This window comes from Colias croceus, chromosome 3, assembly GCF_905220415.1.
Source record: "Colias croceus chromosome 3, ilColCroc2.1".
NCBI lineage: Eukaryota > Metazoa > Arthropoda > Insecta > Lepidoptera > Pieridae > Colias > Colias croceus.
In genome coordinates this window covers 9,532,383-9,552,033 of record NC_059539.1, presented here as the reverse complement: position 1 = coordinate 9,552,033, position 19,651 = coordinate 9,532,383, and the positions used below count along the sequence as shown (strand labels likewise).

At 31.1% G+C, this 19,651-nt stretch overlaps 1 protein-coding gene and 1 long non-coding RNA gene across 3 annotated transcripts; both read left to right on the top strand.

Moving 5' to 3' along the window:
- The first annotated feature begins 971 nt into the window (after positions 1-971).
- LOC123705875 (retinaldehyde-binding protein 1) lies at positions 972-18,590 on the top strand. 2 transcript variants are annotated; one of them, XM_045654954.1, is made up of 6 exons: positions 972-1,103; positions 2,776-3,017; positions 11,215-11,371; positions 12,406-12,548; positions 17,030-17,191; positions 17,567-18,590. In XM_045654954.1, the coding sequence occupies exons 2-6, from the start codon at positions 2,790-2,792 to the stop codon at positions 17,750-17,752; spliced, it is 876 nt and encodes a 291-aa protein (XP_045510910.1). In that variant the 5' UTR covers positions 972-1,103; positions 2,776-2,789; the 3' UTR covers positions 17,753-18,590. The 2 variants fall into 2 exon arrangements, with proteins under 2 accessions (XP_045510910.1, XP_045510911.1); XM_045654955.1 differs by lacking the exon at positions 972-1,103 and adding an exon at positions 1,189-1,319.
- Positions 3,024-6,040, top strand: LOC123705876. The gene is made up of 2 exons (XR_006753347.1): positions 3,024-5,079; positions 5,166-6,040. It is a non-coding gene; the product is annotated as an uncharacterized LOC123705876 (long non-coding RNA).
- Positions 18,591-19,651: the final 1,061 nt, after the last annotated feature.

Below are 19,651 nucleotides of genomic sequence, written 5' to 3'. Positions count from 1 at the left end.
AATTCTTACACAGGTCAAGAAGTTAAGATTCGGTCAATGTCGGGTAAATTTCGAAATTATTAAATTGGCAAAACATAAAATGCAACCAAATTTAAAAATAAAATTAGGGCGACATATATCTGACCCAAAAGCATTCTTATACAAAGATTATTGTTAAGTTGGAATTGTTTTCGTTTTGCATGTTTGATGTTTCATGTTTTTGTAGTCGCTATGAGTAAGCCAATATAGTAATCTATAGATAGAGCTTTGTACTTTGCCCTTAGTACTACGTATTTATGATTTTTAATATATGTACATGTACATTGTTGTATGAGCCATGAGGGTGGATTAAAAAGTGATAAATTGTAATCTGTGACGATGGATTAATTTAACGTCATTGATTCTAAAATTGTATAGACTAAAAAGTTTTGAAAGTAATTAAGTGTACTTTTTTAAGGAAATATAAAAATACATTTGGAAAATAATATAAGACAACTTTTGCTAATTATGGATAACACTTAAATTTCATAAATTACATAATATTATGTCGTGTCCTATTATAACGTAGGTACTCTGTGAGTCTCTGTGTCCCGTGCGTAAAATTAATAATGAGGGTAGATTATGAGGGTAATAAATAATAATTAGAATTATGAGTGTCTTGTAGTTATATTGAAAATCACTGATGATAGTAAATGTTGTTTACATAATACTCGATTATTTAGTTTCAACAAATGGTGAGTAGACTGAATCAGTTATTTTATAATTTGGAGAAAGATGGTAAGATTTAAGTACTTTTTAATTCATTTCGTCTATTGTATTATGCAATACTTACTTATTGTACTGCTATATTACGTCCATATAATATTATGTATGTTTCGAATTGTTGAGACTTGAGTCAACGGCTTTTCTCGCAGTGTTATCAAGGCGCATATAGCCGACCTCTTGCACAAAGAGGCGCTAGCAGCGAGGCGCTGGGGCACAAAGCGACTGCGTTATCAGGTGTCTATAAAACCGCGACAGCGCAGCGCGCACGCGCATTCGCTCTACTCTTTCGCGCGTTGCACGATCGATTTCCCGCCCTTTGTTGTTTTCACCGGCGCGTGAGTTTCCACTACGCGTGTGAGGTTAGTGTTTTTCACAATATTCTGTTGATTTATACATGTGATTAAATCGGAATGTAAACATTTCGTCGCTTTGTGTTGTGCTCGGCTTGATTTTGTATAAAATGTAAATTAAACCTGTGTACCTACGGGCATTTATTGGATTCGCCTCTTTGTGTACAGTTTTGTAACGCTTCAATAAGAAAATAATTATTTCATTAATATTGTGTTGCGTGAATGGTAAGCGACGTTTTGTTTGATGTTTTTCCTATGAACGCCAATTTAAAGAAAAGTGAAAAAAAAAAATTCAATTGCAATATTTCCGTTTTGTAACATTGATACAACGCATTAAATGTTTGTAAGTTGGTTTAGGTACTTAATAATTACGGCAAAAATAAGTTCATGCATTTTTTCTTAAAATATAAAAATTAGATTGATATGAAATCCTTATCAGGTTGACGACAACTTATTTTTAGATCAATCGGTGCTTGCCAATACACCTTGTTATCTTAATTAATTGAAATAAAAATGTAATTGCGTAATATTAATTTATTATGTTGCCTACTTGACTTGATTTGGTAAATATAATGAAATGCATATTGTTTATTTGGCAAAAGTAATACAATTATTGCCTCGTGTAAAGTTGAATGAACATTAAAATATTATGTTATATAAATAACAAACCATACCATATAGGTAATGACCTATATTATTTCTAAAATTCAAAATATGTATAATGAATATTTTAAGTGTTGGACATAAGCATAACAATGACATAAAATATAATATCTATGTAATAGACAATTCACGAGATCTTTAAATTCAACCTTAACAATTTAAAATTCAAATTAACAACATAGTCAAACACAGTAATATCTTAATGAGTACATAACATAGGTATTATATTTGATTGTTATTGAAGGTAGTTAAATAATTGTTTTTTTTATTTTTTTATTATTAATCGATGGACAATTTATGGTTGGTGTTGGGTCAGTTTAGCAAATCGAACATAAACGTGCCTTGAATATAAATATTGTCCTTGCTATGTCACCATTGTTAACAAAATTAATTGACGCAATGGTTGGTTATTAGACAAAACTAATTTTGAAACTTGCTATATTAGGTAGGTTAATCTTTTAACATGATTTCCTTATGCTTCCTGATGTCAATAATGGATTAGATCATATTTCTACAAAAAGTTGATTTGAATGTAACGAAATTAAGATAACTTTCTAAATTAAGTCTTCATGTTCAAAATATTGTTGATGCACAAGATAATATATTGTAGTTATCAAAAAAAGGAACCCAATATAATCAACTACATACTAAAATATTTATAAATATAAAAAAACCTGTGTGAATAAACAAGAAATTATTGTAAATGCAACAATTTTGTTATACTCTCTGTAAGCAAGGCATTCTATAATCGTTTTCCATGGAATTATAGTAATTACCTAATAATTATTCCTGAAAACATCTGGCAAAAATGGCAACATAACCCTGACCAACATTCATCTATCGAGTTTAATACCTATTATGTATTTATGTGCTAATTTAGCCTTAGCTCGATAAGGAATTAAACTAATTAGTGTCATCTAACCATTATAGTTAAGAGAAGATTACTTAAATATAATTTTGAAGTTTTAAAAAAAAAACCTTAAAGAAATAGAAGAAGTAACATATTTCATTATTTTAGGTACCGCTACCAATATGACGTCAAACGAATTTAGGCTTGAACGAAATGTGGAGCTGTCACCGGAAACAAAAGCTATAGCCGAAAAGGAGTTGAGAGAAACACCAGAAAGAGTAAGAGAGGCTCTTGAAAGACTTAAGGAGTTACTTAAAGAGAACAAAGACATATATTTTGGTGAAGATGACGAGATTCTCACCATATTCCTGCGACCCTGCAAATGGTACCCGGAGAGCGCATTGGCACTTGTGAGTATAGTTTAAAAGTTTTATTTGATTTTATTTGCAGCTTGTTTTGGTTTGGCCTGAATGTTTTTGACAGTCAAGCATACGAATATGGTAGAAATACGTTTGTCTGCTAATCTTTGAACGAGCTATACGTGATAGAGTTTCATTTATTGTTTTAGAGTTGGATTCATTGGACGTAATTAGGTTTAATGTTCTGCTGAAATTTGTAATTAATCTCTGTGTTGTTCTATTTCTTATTTAAATTCTTAGATATATTTTAAAGTTACTAGTGTCTATTTTCATCATTATCAAATTGCCGTACCACAAACCGCATTTGTGTCAAAGTTATAATATTATTTAACGTTAATGCTCTTTTAACAAAGTGAACTATTGTGAATAAATATCGCATAACGATAATGCACGTATTGGATATCAAGTTCAAAAGGACAATTACTGAAGGTCGAAAGAAAGAAATTAATTGATAATATGGCTTGTTATCTATCTAGGTGGTCTGTAATTGAATGCACAAAAATTATTATGTATAACAAAAAGTACATGATATATTATGCAAAATAATAATTGCTAGAGGTCTCTATTTATTAGAAAGCTTGGCCACTTTCATGAATATTATAGGGTATGAGAGAAACTAAACCGGATATATTTTCTTATAAAGTCCAGTGACTTGCATGTAATTTGTAAAATCGCATTACTTACTTTCATAGGTTCAAATTAAAGCGCAAAATGTAATTACAGATCACTACCAAGCAAACAATTAGTACATAAATCCAAAGACAAATGATATTATCTCTTACAATTGCTTACGGTTCGGGATATGCTCCCAAATTTGGTTAAAAAGTAATGACATAAAGTAAGCATATGTTGTACGTAGAGTAAGTTTTATTGATAACAGAATGATTACATAAAAAGCGCGAAGAGAGGTGGGAAAGGAAAGATACAGAGACGGGCATTAGGACAATGTCAAAGGGCAACGCATATCGAAAACGATAGCGTTATCAGCGCCCTACGGTGACATCAGCGGATATTAATAAACTATGGACTCGGGAACATTATCGCTTCCTCTAGTCTCTATCGTGTTTACGATGTGTTATCTAGCTGTGATTATAGTGTTTACCATTTGTGTTAGTTAATTTTCCAGGAATACTGATGGGATAGATATTGCTAGGCGGAGTTATGAGATCTTTCTATTTAGTAGGTACACTGAGAAAAATTTTCTTTAGCAAAGTACCAATTTAGCTTGGTTAAAAATTATTCTGCTGCATTCAATTAAGACATATTTAAAATATGCATTAAAGCTTTGCTAGTATTATACAAGCAAGTATTGCTAAATATTCTTGGCTATTATTAAAAAAGTACTTATTTATTTCAAAATTACCGACTCGTTCAATATTACCTTTACCGAATTAGGTTCACAATAGACAAGCTTACGTTATTATTTAATGATAAGCAAGTTATTTAATTTTAGACTTAACCATAGTTGGCTACTATTTACACAGAGTTCGGTTAAAAATAAACAAGCTTACATAATGATTGAATGACAAGTAAATCATTTAAATTTAGACATAATATTATTTGGCTAAAACTAAATAACTTTCTATGATGCATATAACCGTGTTTCTTACTTAAAAACAAACAAGTAACTTATCTATTGGGAGATAAGCACAGCTCGGCAATTAACAATGGAGCGAATACTATTTTTGACCGAGTAACTTGATAAAAATTAAACAAGGAATTGGCTGCGTAGCCCGCAAATTCAGCCATTTCTATCAAATCATAGTCGAGTGACGAACGTGTCTGTTGAAGCGCCGCCTCAGCACCTACAAGGCAGATTCAAATTTACATTAAAAACTTTTCATCATCATTTTGAATTTTAATCAAAATATTATAGAAGAGCAAGATGCAGAAGACAAACTATTAGGGCTCAAAAACAGCCATGGACAGCCATAGAACTAAAGTGGCAAGACTCTACAGAGACGAAGCTAATTGCTGCAAAATAGTTAACTATACTCCAATACCTCAATACAATGAATATGCGGCTCTTAAAAAACCCAAAGGATATCTTCTGGTGAGTTCAATTTTTTTTAATTTTTTGTCTGCTTTAGTTTAATTACTTTTGTATAATATTTACTTAGGTTTTTTTATTTTTTACAGCTATAAAAAGATTGTGAAAACCAAAGGACAATATATCACTGAAAGCTTCCCCACAATCAAGCCAAAAATATTTGAATTAGTAAGTTACTTCTGATCAAGCAAGATATTGTCATAATATACTTATTACTTTATTAAATACCTATTACTTTAGTAAATTACATTAGGTAGGATATAGTTCCCATATAATATGTAAAGAGCTTATTGTACTTTAATTTTTTTTGGTGCAAAAAATGTTTAAGTTTTAGCATTTATGATCATTTTCCCGACGACGAATGTGAATTATGTTTCAATGAGAATAAATTCAAATGTTTAAAATAACGGTTTTACTTGTTGGGTTGTAATAAAATTATTAGATCAAAAAGATTACTTATTCTCCTAACTTATTCTATAGTTTTTGCCTAAACTTTTGACTTATCAAATACATATAAGTACAATATTTAGATGTAGTAACTTGCTTACATTACCATAATGGTTGTTTGTTTTTATGTAAACAAACCTAAACCACTTTCATTATAGAACAAACTCCAACATCGCGAAATAAAATCAGCTGTTCCGTAGATTTTGGCAGAGTAGATAATTCCACTTTTGTATATGAAACAGCTGATATTTCTTTTACGATGTTGGATTTGGCTTTGGATTAGGTATAGACCTAATTAAAGTTGTTCAGGTTCGTAGTGTGAGTCATTCCTTAAAAGTTTACTCATGAATCATGATTTATATTTAATCCTGTTATTGTGAAAATTAAAACACAAAATAGTTATTGTTTCTTGACATTGTGAATTGTGTACTATTTTTAAAAGTAGTAGTATCTAAGTGTAAGTAGTATGTTACTTGAAATGATTGTATCGTGTACTGAATAAAGCTAATTTCATTAATGTGCATAATTTTCTTTCAGTTTCTTATAAGTTTTTGGTGTGTCGGCAAAATGAGTGTTATTTTCCTACATGAACGTTTCATTGGCTTTTTTTCCGACATGCCAAAATTTTGCCCCCTGCACTAATGACAAATGACAACATATCGAACTAGGTAAATATTTTCAGTATGAGCTGACTTCACATTGCATACAGGGTGTAACAGAAAGGGGTTACACATCTAAGCAGGGCGTGATGTACCTACTGATGAAACTGAACAATTTTCCCAAAGAACATAATGTCAAAAGATGAAAATAATGGAGAGGTTTAATTTTTTTTTCATCTTTCGACCTTGGGAAACGTTGTTCAGTTTCATCAGTGCATCACGCCCTGTTCGGATGTGTATATCCCCTTTCTGTTACACCTTGTATAGGTTTTACAAACATTCACAGGTCAGCTTATACTGAAAATATATAGCTTAATATGTGTCGTTTGAATTAGTACTTGCAACAAAGTATTTTAGCTATGGTTACCTAATAAACCCGCCTAAGAATACAAAGTAACTTGGCTAAATATACCAATCTTAATTGACTAGAAAGAACAGAGTATATTTAGTTATAGTTAACCAATGAACACGATTGACAGTACCCAGTAACTTGGCTACGTATACAAATTTTCAATTGAGTAGAAGTAACAAAGTAAATTGGCTGTCCCTACCCATTAAATATGATTAACATTATCGTGTTACTTAGCTAGTTTTACGCAACAACTTTGCTAAAAACAACAGAGCACGTTGGGTATTGTTAACAGAGTAACACGATTCACTATAGTAAGTAGGTAAGTTATATTTACTGAGTGAATAGGTTAAAAGCAACAAACCTTTAATACGTATTTTTTGACCAGCTTAGTGGGTTTATATTACCAACATACGTTAACAAAGTTGACTTGTATAATTTTAGCAACAAACTTTGCAGGCTCCCTCCGAAGCAAGTTACTCGGTTGTAAATAGCAGCAACTTGTTTATTTATAGCCGTCACGTTTTTTCAGTGTACCATAGCACACATATACCATTAAAATGTTGTGTGATTGGTGGTTGGAATAGTCGGGATTCGGTTAGGTCTCCTAAGTCCACAAAACAAAATGTTTGCACACCAATTTTCAATTTACTTTTCAATGCTTGAAGTTTGAGAATTTACTCTTCTCCTGATTATTCCCATACCAAGAATTTGGTCGTCGTTCTTAACATAATATCCCAGTCGTAAAGGGCGATTGCAGTTTCTTCATCGCCAGTCCGGTTTAGAGGTTACCGACCCACTGTCAGTGCACGTCTTATTAAATAACCTGATATTAAGGTTTACCTTCGGCGTTAAGCACCAGTAACCCTTTGAAAGTGTGTTTATGAACATGAATATAATATGCTTAATCATAAAACTGTTTATGTAGATAATTTTACTTTTAAGGCTCTGTTAATAGGTACATTAAATACGCAAGCAAAATGTGTGCGTGTTACGCAGCGGAGTCATCAGTCAATGCTTATCTTTATTTTTTGGCTAAATGGTTTATCAAAAAGTGTGTCAAGAAAAAAAGGTCACATAGATTGCGAATCGCGAGCGTTGACATTGCCGAGTCAATGACGTATTATGTTAATAAGGTATGATTAATTAATGATCTTATAAACCTATGTAAACATCGAGTACATGCGGAAGATTTACAAATACAATACATTAACGTTCAGAATTCAGAATAATAAAGTCTTAGAGAAAACCACTTCTCAAGGCTCAGCGATTATGCTGTTAGTGTGTTTATGTATATTACAAATCATTTTAGTTATTTGCTTTAATACACATATAAGTACTACCTATATCATGTTTGATTGGCATCGTATAATGTGGGCTTGTACACACGTTATGTTTATAAAATTATAAGTAAATATTCGATCAATTTTTCGAATGTAGTCAAACATTAAGCTTCAAAAGAAAAGGAAACAATTCCACAGAAAAAACTTATACCATACGAATCTGCAAAACCTATATCTATTGTACCTACATATTTGGCGCCAAATCATGTAATTTTGAAGGCATTTGTTATTTTAATCTTTTTTCATTTCTTAAAATAATAAATAACATATTATAGGTAATAAGCATAAACACAAGAACTCGTTACTAGTATTATTATAATATTATGATCTTGAATCATGAAGTTCATTGAATATAACACATACATAATACTTTAATAATCGGGACTTAACAACTGTTTGGAATACTACTTATCCAAACAAAATAATAATATTATCTTAATGAATCTTAAAGGATGTTGTTGACAAGAAAACACGATTTAAGTTGAGCTAATATAGACAAACGTATCGACATTCCTTATCTGACGCTGATAACAGTTGACCGAGGCTTGTATGATAAATATCTAGATCCGGTTTTCTGCCAAATAAATACACAACAAAGGAAATTGTGACTTTTTTTATTTAACAATCAATGTCATAATATTATCAACGGACGACTGTTACGAATTGATAACTTTTACGATGCACATCCAATATTTAAATAAATATTTGCAATACCGGATGTTTTAAAACCACTGTATCTAAGATAGCATTGTAATGTTAGTTATTTATTTTAAAACCATTCAGAGGATCGTTTACCCTTCTTTTGTTTTTCGACGGTGGAACCTAGCATAGTATTATAATATTATTATCCGTGGTGGAACTTATAAAATATGTGATGAATGTCGGTACACAAATGTTCATGAACACCTTCAAAGTAACAATTTTTAAATATTGAACGGTATAATTTGCATTGTCAATATGCATGAGTATTTTCATAAAATGCGTAGTTTTATAAAGTGCGTAGTGCATCATTGTACGTGTTAGTTTGTTACACACCTTCGTCCTTTGTTTTGTTTGTTTAACCTTTCCAATTAACACCAAGTTTTTTATTTACGTAAATTAAACGCAGATACGCGTACAGTGTCGTCATATAAATGATAATGCTAGATTGATTGTTCCATTGCGATCACGTCGATAATCGTGAGGTCGCTTTTTGAATGCATAAAGATAGACAGTCATATATTTTGGCTTTGTATGAGGTTGCTTAATGCTTACCCCAAGCGAAGAGGTTTCCGTTCAACAACTTTTTGTTGTGGTCGCATCATTCTTGGCAAGTGACTAAGATGCCTGGTTGAAAAAGTAATAGTTTTTTTATAACGAATATTGAATAAAATAACTTTATTTAACGACGATTAAATCTTTCTGTACAAAATATTTGACAATTTCATAATTCAATTCGTTTTTATTTTCCGTAATTTGGTATTCAAAAAAATTGTTTGTATCATGAACGGATTGAGGCTGTATTTTATATCGTGTTCTAGTTATAAGAAGCGGTTAAGGGGCAATTATATGAAATAACTTGAAGATTGGGCAAGCCGCAAGCGTTGCGTCTCACGGTGAGACTAGTGAGTGTACGTGCTCGGTGTTGACTTCTTGCATATTCGCAATCAGACATTAACCTGACACTCCTTGTGCAACAGCCCAACTTGTACATGCCCTGCTCTTTGGGCACACTTTAATAACAGTAATATAAAAATTATGCGCGTAATGAGACTGATTATTTAATGTCACAGAGATTCCGACGACTGCGATAAACTTGAGTTGAAGGAGCTATTTCACATTTGTTTATGCGCAGAGTACATAAGTAGGAAAAAGATGGAGTCGGAGATTAAAAGCAACAACTGTCAGATGATATCATGTTCAAAATGGGCAGATGGGCTTATGCCGCTAAGCTTATTTCTGCCGCCTAGAAAATTGTATGCACTCAGCAGATTTAAATTAGTGCAGAAGCAGGTTATCCATTTCAGTAAATTCGCAATTTGTATAAAACGTGCTGATTGTGTGTTTATTTTATGTATAGGCTCTATGACGTAATTTGTGACAAGGTTTTCTCTGAATAAATTAACTCTAAATTGAAGTTATAACAATTACTTCGTTCATCACCGTTTGATAATGATAAAAATCATAAAGGACGTTGTGTTAATATTAATTACGTACTATATAGTATGTATGTGTGATATTTACTGGAATCATTAACTATGTAGTAGCTTATTGAAGCAATTGAGATAAAACATTTACCAACGACTAAGATACAATGTTGCTAAATTACGATTCAAACTGTATCTAATGAGAACGAGAAATAATGACCATAAAAATGCAGTAGAAGTGCATAAATCAGTAAGGCATTACAAATCTGGTAGTAAAATATGATTTATGTAAAACAACAAAGTTCACCTTCGCCCTTCGCCCCTCACTAACATAAATTACCCCGCGGTAGTTTTCTTTGTATTGTTACGATCGCATATTATCGAAACTAACGAGGAAATGAGCCACTTTATGTTTTGCCAACAAATGTAAACTGAACATTATTATGATAACAAGATTGAATTGCGATTGAAGAGTATCAACTATCAGTTTCAAAAGAATTCTCTAGAATATGATACACGAGTGTAATTTAAATTTATTGTTTCTATACAATCCTATGTGAAGAATAACTATTCATATCTACATGATATATAATTATTTATCTTATATACTTATAAATTTAAAATAGTTCATCTTTTATAGTGCGTAGGAATGTCGCAACTGGCCGACATTTCGTAAGAAGATAATTTGGATAATGATCGCGATTTTATCATTGAAACGCACAATCTTACGAGAAACATGAATATTTTCAAAATCTACCTACATCTAAAATATTCGTTTGCAACTTTGTCCTCGCAAATGGACCGACAATTTACATACTATTAGTTATTCGATAGAGATTGTGAATACAAATTAGCAGTTTCATAAGTCAAAGTATGGAACGTAATTCAGAAGTAGTTTTGAAAGATCTCTTTTGTTAGTGTCGTACGTGTAGGTTCCATAATTATAATTAATTAATTACCATATAAAGCTGAGGTCCAAAAAGAACAAAATTTCCATTGCAGCTTGAATTTTGAATACAAATCTGTATTAATTATTCAAGCGTAGAGTGAACGGATACCTACAGAACTAGGGAGGCGCGTATCATCTTCATCTTAGCTTTCCATCAGGCGAGATTGTGGCCAAGCGCTTCCCTATCTAGAGTAAAGTAATGAAAAAAAAAATCTATGAAAAGCTAACTATGTTGCATTTTTTTAATTTCATATTTTCTTTGTAGATGCGGCGAGTAGCTGACTTTAAGAAAGAAAATGCGTGCTTGTTGGACGGTTTACTGCCTGAACATGAAATGGATGCTTTTCTTGACCACAAAGTCGTTAACGTGCTAAAGGGACGTGACCACAAGGGCAGAAGAGTACTTATGGTTAATGTTGGAGGTAAGCGTTTTACGTGGTAAAATATAGCAAATACATATTGCACTGAAATTACAATTTTGTTGTAAAGTGGTTACTTAGACCTCAAGGCTCAAAATTTAAGGGGATAGGATAGGAGGTTGACAAGGAAAAATCCATTTAAAAACAAATTATGTTAATTAAATTTTAATATACAACGTTCAAAGTTACATATCGGTGTTATATTGCATTGAAAATTTATAAATTATGCTTATCTTTGTCATAGGACATAGATGATTCTTTGTTTACCCTTTGAGCTCATATTTCCAGCATTAAACTCATAAAAAACGCATTATATTTATATGAATAATCTTCATTGAGCAGATAGTATTACAACTGATAAAGAATTGCTGCGCAGACGTTGAGCAAACGGATTGTGTAAACCATCTTTATTGTTCCATCCATCGTTTATAATCCATTTGAAAGATGCATCTATTTATTTGTTACCTACTTAAAGAAAAACCATAGTCAATAAAGTCTCAATTACTAATTCTTTGCTCATATGAAATTCAGTTTTCTACATTAGAAAATATATTTTGTCCTACAAGTTAAGTCTTTTACATCATAACTTATTTTAATGGATAATATTATTATTATTATGTGTACTTATAATGTTTAAGTGGGGATTGTTTTACACTGATGATGCATACAAGACAATTGGTTTTATGGTGCGCTGTTGCGCATTCTGTATAGCTTAATTTTTCTCACAGCAGTCAAAGAGCAACTTCCGCTTCGCGCTAATTGAGATCGGAACTTTTGAGTCAATAATCCCAGACGTATCTCTATATCTATAACATAATTATGTTGTCACCGATAAGTGTAATTTAAGCATAGCTTTTTGGAGCTACATATTTGAAAAAGAAACACATTACTGTTACGAGTACAATTCTGGCGTAATAGGGTTTCATAGTAACGTCCTTGTGTTTGGTAAACTTTCAAATTATATAATAGTGATAAGTAACAATTCTTAATGTGGAGATTGAAGCATAAATATTTATGTACTCGGTGTTTTTCTTTAGGCTCATGGGATCCAAAGAAAGTGAATGCTGATCAGCTGTTCAGGCTATTCTACTTAATTCACGAGGCGGCCATGTTGGAGCCAGAGTCGCAAGTTCGAGGGACAGTCGTTATCATGGACTTTTACAATATGGGTTGGAGTCAGGTATGAACTTGCATCTTTATTGCATGTTTTTTTTTAGTACAATTTTCAAAATCACTTACCTATTTATTATTAAGCATTCATTTTTGGTACAATTTTGATAACCACTAAGCTCATATTGCGAAAAGTTCTGGAATGTTGCCAACGAAACCATAAAGGGAAAAATAACTTTGGTGAAGAAGTATTTATAACACAAACATATACATATTACCTAAGTTTTGCATTAGTATCTAGGCTTTGTAATACATATTAGCTTCATATTAGTACATATTAGCAATGTATATTGAAAACTGCGGTTAATAAAAAATAAACACGTGTAAAATTGATTTAATTAATACTAATTTGTGTAATTTGTCCAAATAGTTATCAGTTAGCACATAGTACGCGTAACTGGGACATATAGCATACTGTATGTTATATGTACTTATGTAACGGCTATAATTTACGGTTTCATGAAACATTATACACGTATTGACCAATACATCTTAATGACGGTTATATTTTATACAATTTCTAACAGGTTTTACTATGGACCCTATGGACTATCTTATAATAATTAATCATACTTTAAGAGGTATTTATTGTGATACCTCAGATTATATAGCAAAGTGACAGGAAATATATAATAGTCTGTATTATGATGTCAAGTTGTGCAAATTGCAATACTTGAGCTTACCAATTGAGGGTTTACAAATTTCAGTTCATTTCTCATTCGAGACCTACTTTTCGTCAATCCAATATATGGAGTAACATTCATTGAAAATGACAAGGTTGTATAATATTACATTCAAATTTACAAGATCTACTTTTTAATATTCTGTATTATTAGTATATTATGTAAACATCGATTATTTTTATACAGATAGACAGATCTTAATACATTAAGCTTAGATTATATCATTAAGAAAATCGACAGTATAGTGTCAATAAACTCTTAATTATAAGAAATCCATTGCGTTGCTCAAACTTTGCCAATTATTATATTATTTAACAAGATTGAGCGTTATTTCTTTGGTGTTAAAGTTTAATATTATTATTAGCTGTATTTTTTGGCATCAATGTTCAAGTGCCTAAAACACAGTTGTGTGTTCAATCGTTACGTATTTATGATTATCATTGCATTTGAATGATTTAAATGTACTCAAAGAAACACGTGGATTCGTACTAATACTAAATTGCCGTTACGGTCCAATAATTTCCGTCCTTGCTAAAGTTTGCTTTATAAGAACATCTTTAAATCTCATTTTCTCTTTTAAAAGAAGTACCTAACTAACCTAAGAATAAATTTATTAGTCTTCCAAATTAAATATGATTAAGTTCTTTGTACGATACGGTGTAGAAAAGTCATTGATAAAATCTGTGATATTTTTTACTGATTTCGAAACTGAATTATTTAACACTTGTTTAACATAATAAATTCAATGACAATCGCATGGGGTTACTACATTCAATGCAGCTGCGCTGGCACGATCTTTGATATACCTTCTATATTTTAGCCAATCATGATTGAGATAAATATAATATTTTAAAAAGTAAAGTGATGATACCGGGGCATTTTCTCACATCTGACGTATGAGAGCAATTTGGCATTGCCATAGCGAGCCATCACACGAGCCATGCATAATTTATTAGGTACATCAATGTTATAGATAAATATAACAGCTACACGTGTTGTCTACGCATTATATATTTTGTTGAACTGCAAGTCTCGTGTTAAATTTAGGTTATCAGCAGATTTATATCCACTTTATGCTAAAATATGCCTATTTTGTAATCACTTAAATTAAATGTATTAGGTAATCAATATATTAATTTTAATATATTAAGTTAATTAATGTATAAGATCGATGCTTGTATTTTTACTAAATTTACTCCGATTCAGCATCCAAATTATTGTGATAAATTGTTTTATGTTTTCCTTTATAATAATGCTCTTGTTATTAAAATATTGGCAAATCTTGTTCCATAGAGTATCGTATTACAAATTGGTATCGTCATTTTAACACTTTATCATGATATCTGATTGTTCACTCATAAATCATACAAATGAGATTATTCAATATGGACTTTAATTTTCTAGAAGTGGCATATATAGGGGTAGTGCCAACTTGCTTAACTCTGTCGATAACAAAAGTGTACATCACAATTAAAAAGAAAACAACAGAGACAACGCTTTGTTTTCGTGAGTCATACCCGGTCCTTGACAAAACATTTAGGTTTAAAGTACAATAATTACACAGTAGGCATGAGGGGAACAAAGATAGGTTCAAAGTCTTCCGAAATGCTCCTTTCATTGTTCTTTTATCTCTTTGTTGGACGGATCGCAAAATAAAACGGTAACTAAATACTTATATCTCATATTGGACATATTATGTCTAAATGGAATTTATGAACAGGATCTTCGATAACAAACTATTATCATAAATAACGTATTGACTGATTAGTATTTTTTAGATATGCTTTTATCAAATTATTAAGAAATCAAATCGCATGCATGCTATTACTCATTATTATCAACTATTACTATGTCAATAATTAATATGCCATTTTTTGTAGTTTCCTCGAACAGTGTGCTAAAAAGCACCCTGAACTAGGACCTAATTTTATTACAAATTTCTTTTTTTTATTAATACTTCCTATATATTTTAACTAGTAATTAATTCGTATTCTTAGCCTTCGAACCAAACAATACTTTTACATATGTAAATTTCAATATACCAAAACGAAAAAGCATAAGGTAAGTTTCTATTAAAAATACTCTTTTAAACAACGACGCGACGTCATAATCTGTTGTTTACTTGGAGGGCAATCGAAACAGCGTTGTTAAGTTCAGATCACATCTCCACTAAATATCTCCTTATTCAGTTAACCTCTAACCAAATCACGTAGATAATAAAACATCAGATCTAAGGTCCCGAAATAAGGCACAATAAGCGGACCATTTAATTTCAAACCACGTTCAAACTTCAAACAATTGCTATCGGTCATTTGGACAAAAATTATACGAATTTATATCCCCTTAACTTTCCAAGTATCGGGTGATTGGGAAGTGTTATTTGAATAAAGACCGGAAGGAAAATGTCATTTGTCTCAGGGCTTCACTCCAAGGGTCCTCACGTTCGAGGCTGTGTTTGATTATTCTGCAGATGTTTCTGATATTGAATATATTAAGGAATTACAAGAACAATACATAACGCTTTGTAGATCGAGGATTTTATTGATTTCGCTTCCGTGTTTAATTACTTTAATTGTTAAATTGCATTAACTATGTAGGTGTTTTTAAATGAAGCTATATTCACAATGTTAATACAAATCAGATGTTTTGATGAATACACTTAATTACGCATAATGTATTCAGGTAAATTAAGTTCACTGCTCCAATTATTCAGTCAATAGCTGTCAAAGAAATAAATAAATTACATATCATTTTAAAGTTAGTATGACTAAAAATAGTCATGGTTTAGGTATATAGTTTTTATGTTCCAGTAAATAGCAGATTTTTACGTTCATTGTTACGTGTTTATGTTTCAAAACCACATCGTCTTATATAAATATCTTAGCTAAAATAATTTTTATCTAAATAATAAACCAATATTGTATTTAAACATCCGTTCATTGTTGTGTGAGGAAGTGGATTTTCCTTGCAAAACTGAGGACGATGATAAACACGTTTTCTGAGCTAATCGCAAACTCGTTCATACTAAATGTGTTTTCACACTATATATAGCGAAAACCTAGGTAAAGAGACCTTTGTTACAATATTACAATATTATGGCAATGTAAGCATAATATAATAGATAGGTTTTTTAAATAAGGTTTATTATGGCTTACATTTTGCTTAAAATAAAGAAATATTGACGTGGTAATATTATGACTTACCTACCTATGTATTATACATATTGTAAATAGGAGTTAATAAGATAAAATTGTATTTCATAGGTTTATTTTGAATTAACATTGAAATAACAGAATACCCGATTGATAAAGTTGCATTTATCATTAATCACACAAAAATCAGTGGAAGGTTTCAGTGATTAGTATCTTTAACCTATAAATTAAAATCTTGAGTAATTTCATGTCCGGTTATTATCTAAAAAGCCATGCAATATAATGTCCGCGATAAACTTTATCGGTCAAGATATGTCTAACGGAAAATATGTAATTATTTATGAAGTTCGAGATATAATCACCTAGTTCATCAGCATCTGGTTAAATGAAATTTTTTCTAAAAGTTTTTAGCATTTGAAATAATCGGAGCAACCACCAACCAGTTCTTGAACTGATATGATTTTCCCAACTCATGAAGATGAGTTGGGAAAATCATATCATTTTTTTTATTTTACTTAAAGTTGACGGTATGAAAAATAACACAAATTTCCGGCAATTTAACCTAATTTTGTTAAACGTATTTCAAACAGTACAAACATATATATTTTAATCGTAATAAAAGCCAGTTTTATCAATGAACTTATTTTCTTTTCCAGACTATGGGTCTGACGCCATCTTTCTCAAAGCGTTTGCTGACATTCATCCAAGATGCGATGCCTTTACGGTTGAAGGAAGTCCACTTTGTCAAGGAGCCCATGATCTTCAACGTTGTATGGAAGATGTTCAAGCCCCTCATTAGGGAGAAACTAAAGACTAGGGTGAGTTTCCTTTTCATTTTGTAGAATAAAAAGTGTGTTTTATAGGCTTAAAGGTAGGTCTAACAATGGCATATATTATTCTTCTTTTGCATAAAAGTATAAATCAGCTAAAGTGACAGCTGCATAAGTAAATTACGATTAATATAGATAAAGTATCAAAGTAATTCTACTAAGTTAATCAGTAACAAGGCTTAAGATAATAATTATGCATTAAATTTCTTCATAACGTTGATTAGATTTAAACTTAAAACATGGGAGGCACAATCAGTACCTACGTCAAAAAAACTAGAACCATTTGTCTATACTTCTGGTACCTCATATTGTCTCAATTATAAAGATCCATACGCCAAATAAAAATTAGAATTTCAATCACAGATATTCTTCCACGGCTCCAAAATGTCGTCGCTCCACAAGCACATGGACGCATCTCACTTGCCTGCGGACTATGGCGGTGAATTACCCGCCATAGACTATTCAGGTGCCGACTGGTATCCCGTCATCAACGAAGTCCTACCACACATACATAACTGGAACTCGTATGGATACGTTGAGAACAAGTAATGCCCTAAAATAAAAAAAATATAAAATATACTGGCAACTAATTTGAACGCGGTATTGTTTAGCCAATGGCGTTTGTTCATTTTTTTCCCGCAACGCTATTGGCCAGAGATAATAATACTTCAATATCAATGTTCAAAATATTTGCTAATTATTGTACCAAGATCAGAAATTTGTAGATAGACTAAGTTGACTGAGCCACATTGTCAAGGAGCAAATCCACCAATCTAATAATATTACATATTTCATATATTATGGCAAATAATGTTATCTATATTGTTCGATTCATGTATTCATTCCAATTTTAATAAATTGAACGATGTAAGCAATTATGTATATCAGTAAATGCTGATCTAATTGATTATCAGGATAAGAATTATCGAGATAATACTGCTTCAACATTCTAAACAAATAAAATTAAATGATTTATTTTTAGTACATCTCAATTTTATACGTTTATTTATTTATTCAAGTTTTATATACTTATGTAAACGTAGTTTGTTGAATACTTTGTAATCTCAAACCTTTCATTCCATAATATAAATGTTTGTTCTTAGATTTCTGGTCCTGGTAGATAAATATTGCCATAATTAGGGGAAGTGTAGTTAGAATTTGAGTATTTTATGAAATTACAGTTGTATGTTGAGCATTATTACATTTTGTTCGAGTGAATAATGGCGATACTGGAATATTAGGAATTTCGTATCTTCAGTTTTATTCACAAGGATGTGTTGAATCAGATTTGATTGTTTAACTATGAGGCATTTGTAGAGCTTTAGTGACGTCGTTATAAAAACGCACTTAGTTTTAGTAAACGTAAGGACCAATAAGAATAAGTTTTGACTAATTTAGTTTTTTAAGTACCTATAAAGGCAGCATTATGCAACGGTTTTCAAAGATATATGTACAAATATTTTCGTTTGTTAGATATTCTTTCAAATCGATATTTAATATTTTATTTGCTATGTTGATGTTTAAATATCTTATTTGTGTTGTTTAATTTATGTAAATTTGGACCAATTATAATAAATGTTTGCAGCGTATTGTAATTGTATTCATAAATATTTAAGACTGGATTTTTTATATTGTACAACCGGATTGTAAGAGATGTTTATACATGATTTATATAAATTAATATTGTCGTTTTAAATGAACTTCTGAATATTGAGCGAAATTCATGACACATGCAAATCAAAATTTGATATAATAGGTAATATTAATTTTGTGGCTGTGAATGTGGTGGTGCTGTGAAATCATAATGTACTGGAGAATAAAACAAACACAGCAAGTTTTCAACTTCGATATTTATATGTGGTAATTCAGAATGCGGGCATCTATATCAACGGATATCTGAAAAGTTCAGACTTGTATAACGCAGCTATTGTGATAAAGAAGGTTCTAAATTTTGGAAATTATTTACATTGTTCGGAAACAGGGTTTTGGCGAGTTCATGATGTATGTTAATACTTACTAATACCTAAATTGCATTAAAATTTTAAGGGTGATTGTGACGTGACACATGTACGTTTATAATATGTTGTGACTATTTTCATGTAAGCAAAATTAAATGGGTTATTCCGTGTGTCCCCATTAACTGCTCCCTTAACAAAGGAGGAGCTTTGTGACACAACGTGGCATATGTCAACGGGGCTAAATGGAATAACCCATTCAGATGAAGAATCAAGGTTTTCATGACATTTAAGGATATTTAAGTGAATTGTAGAAATTGTGAGATAAACCAAAGTTATATCTGATTGTATTGCGATAAAAGACATTAAGGATTATAATAAGTGGGGTCGTAGAGTACTTGATTGTTTCAACGTTTTTGGAAAATAAAAGCGTGGTATAGAATTTTAAGTGGAATAATACCTGACTTGCTCAAGATAGAATAATATTTTGTAT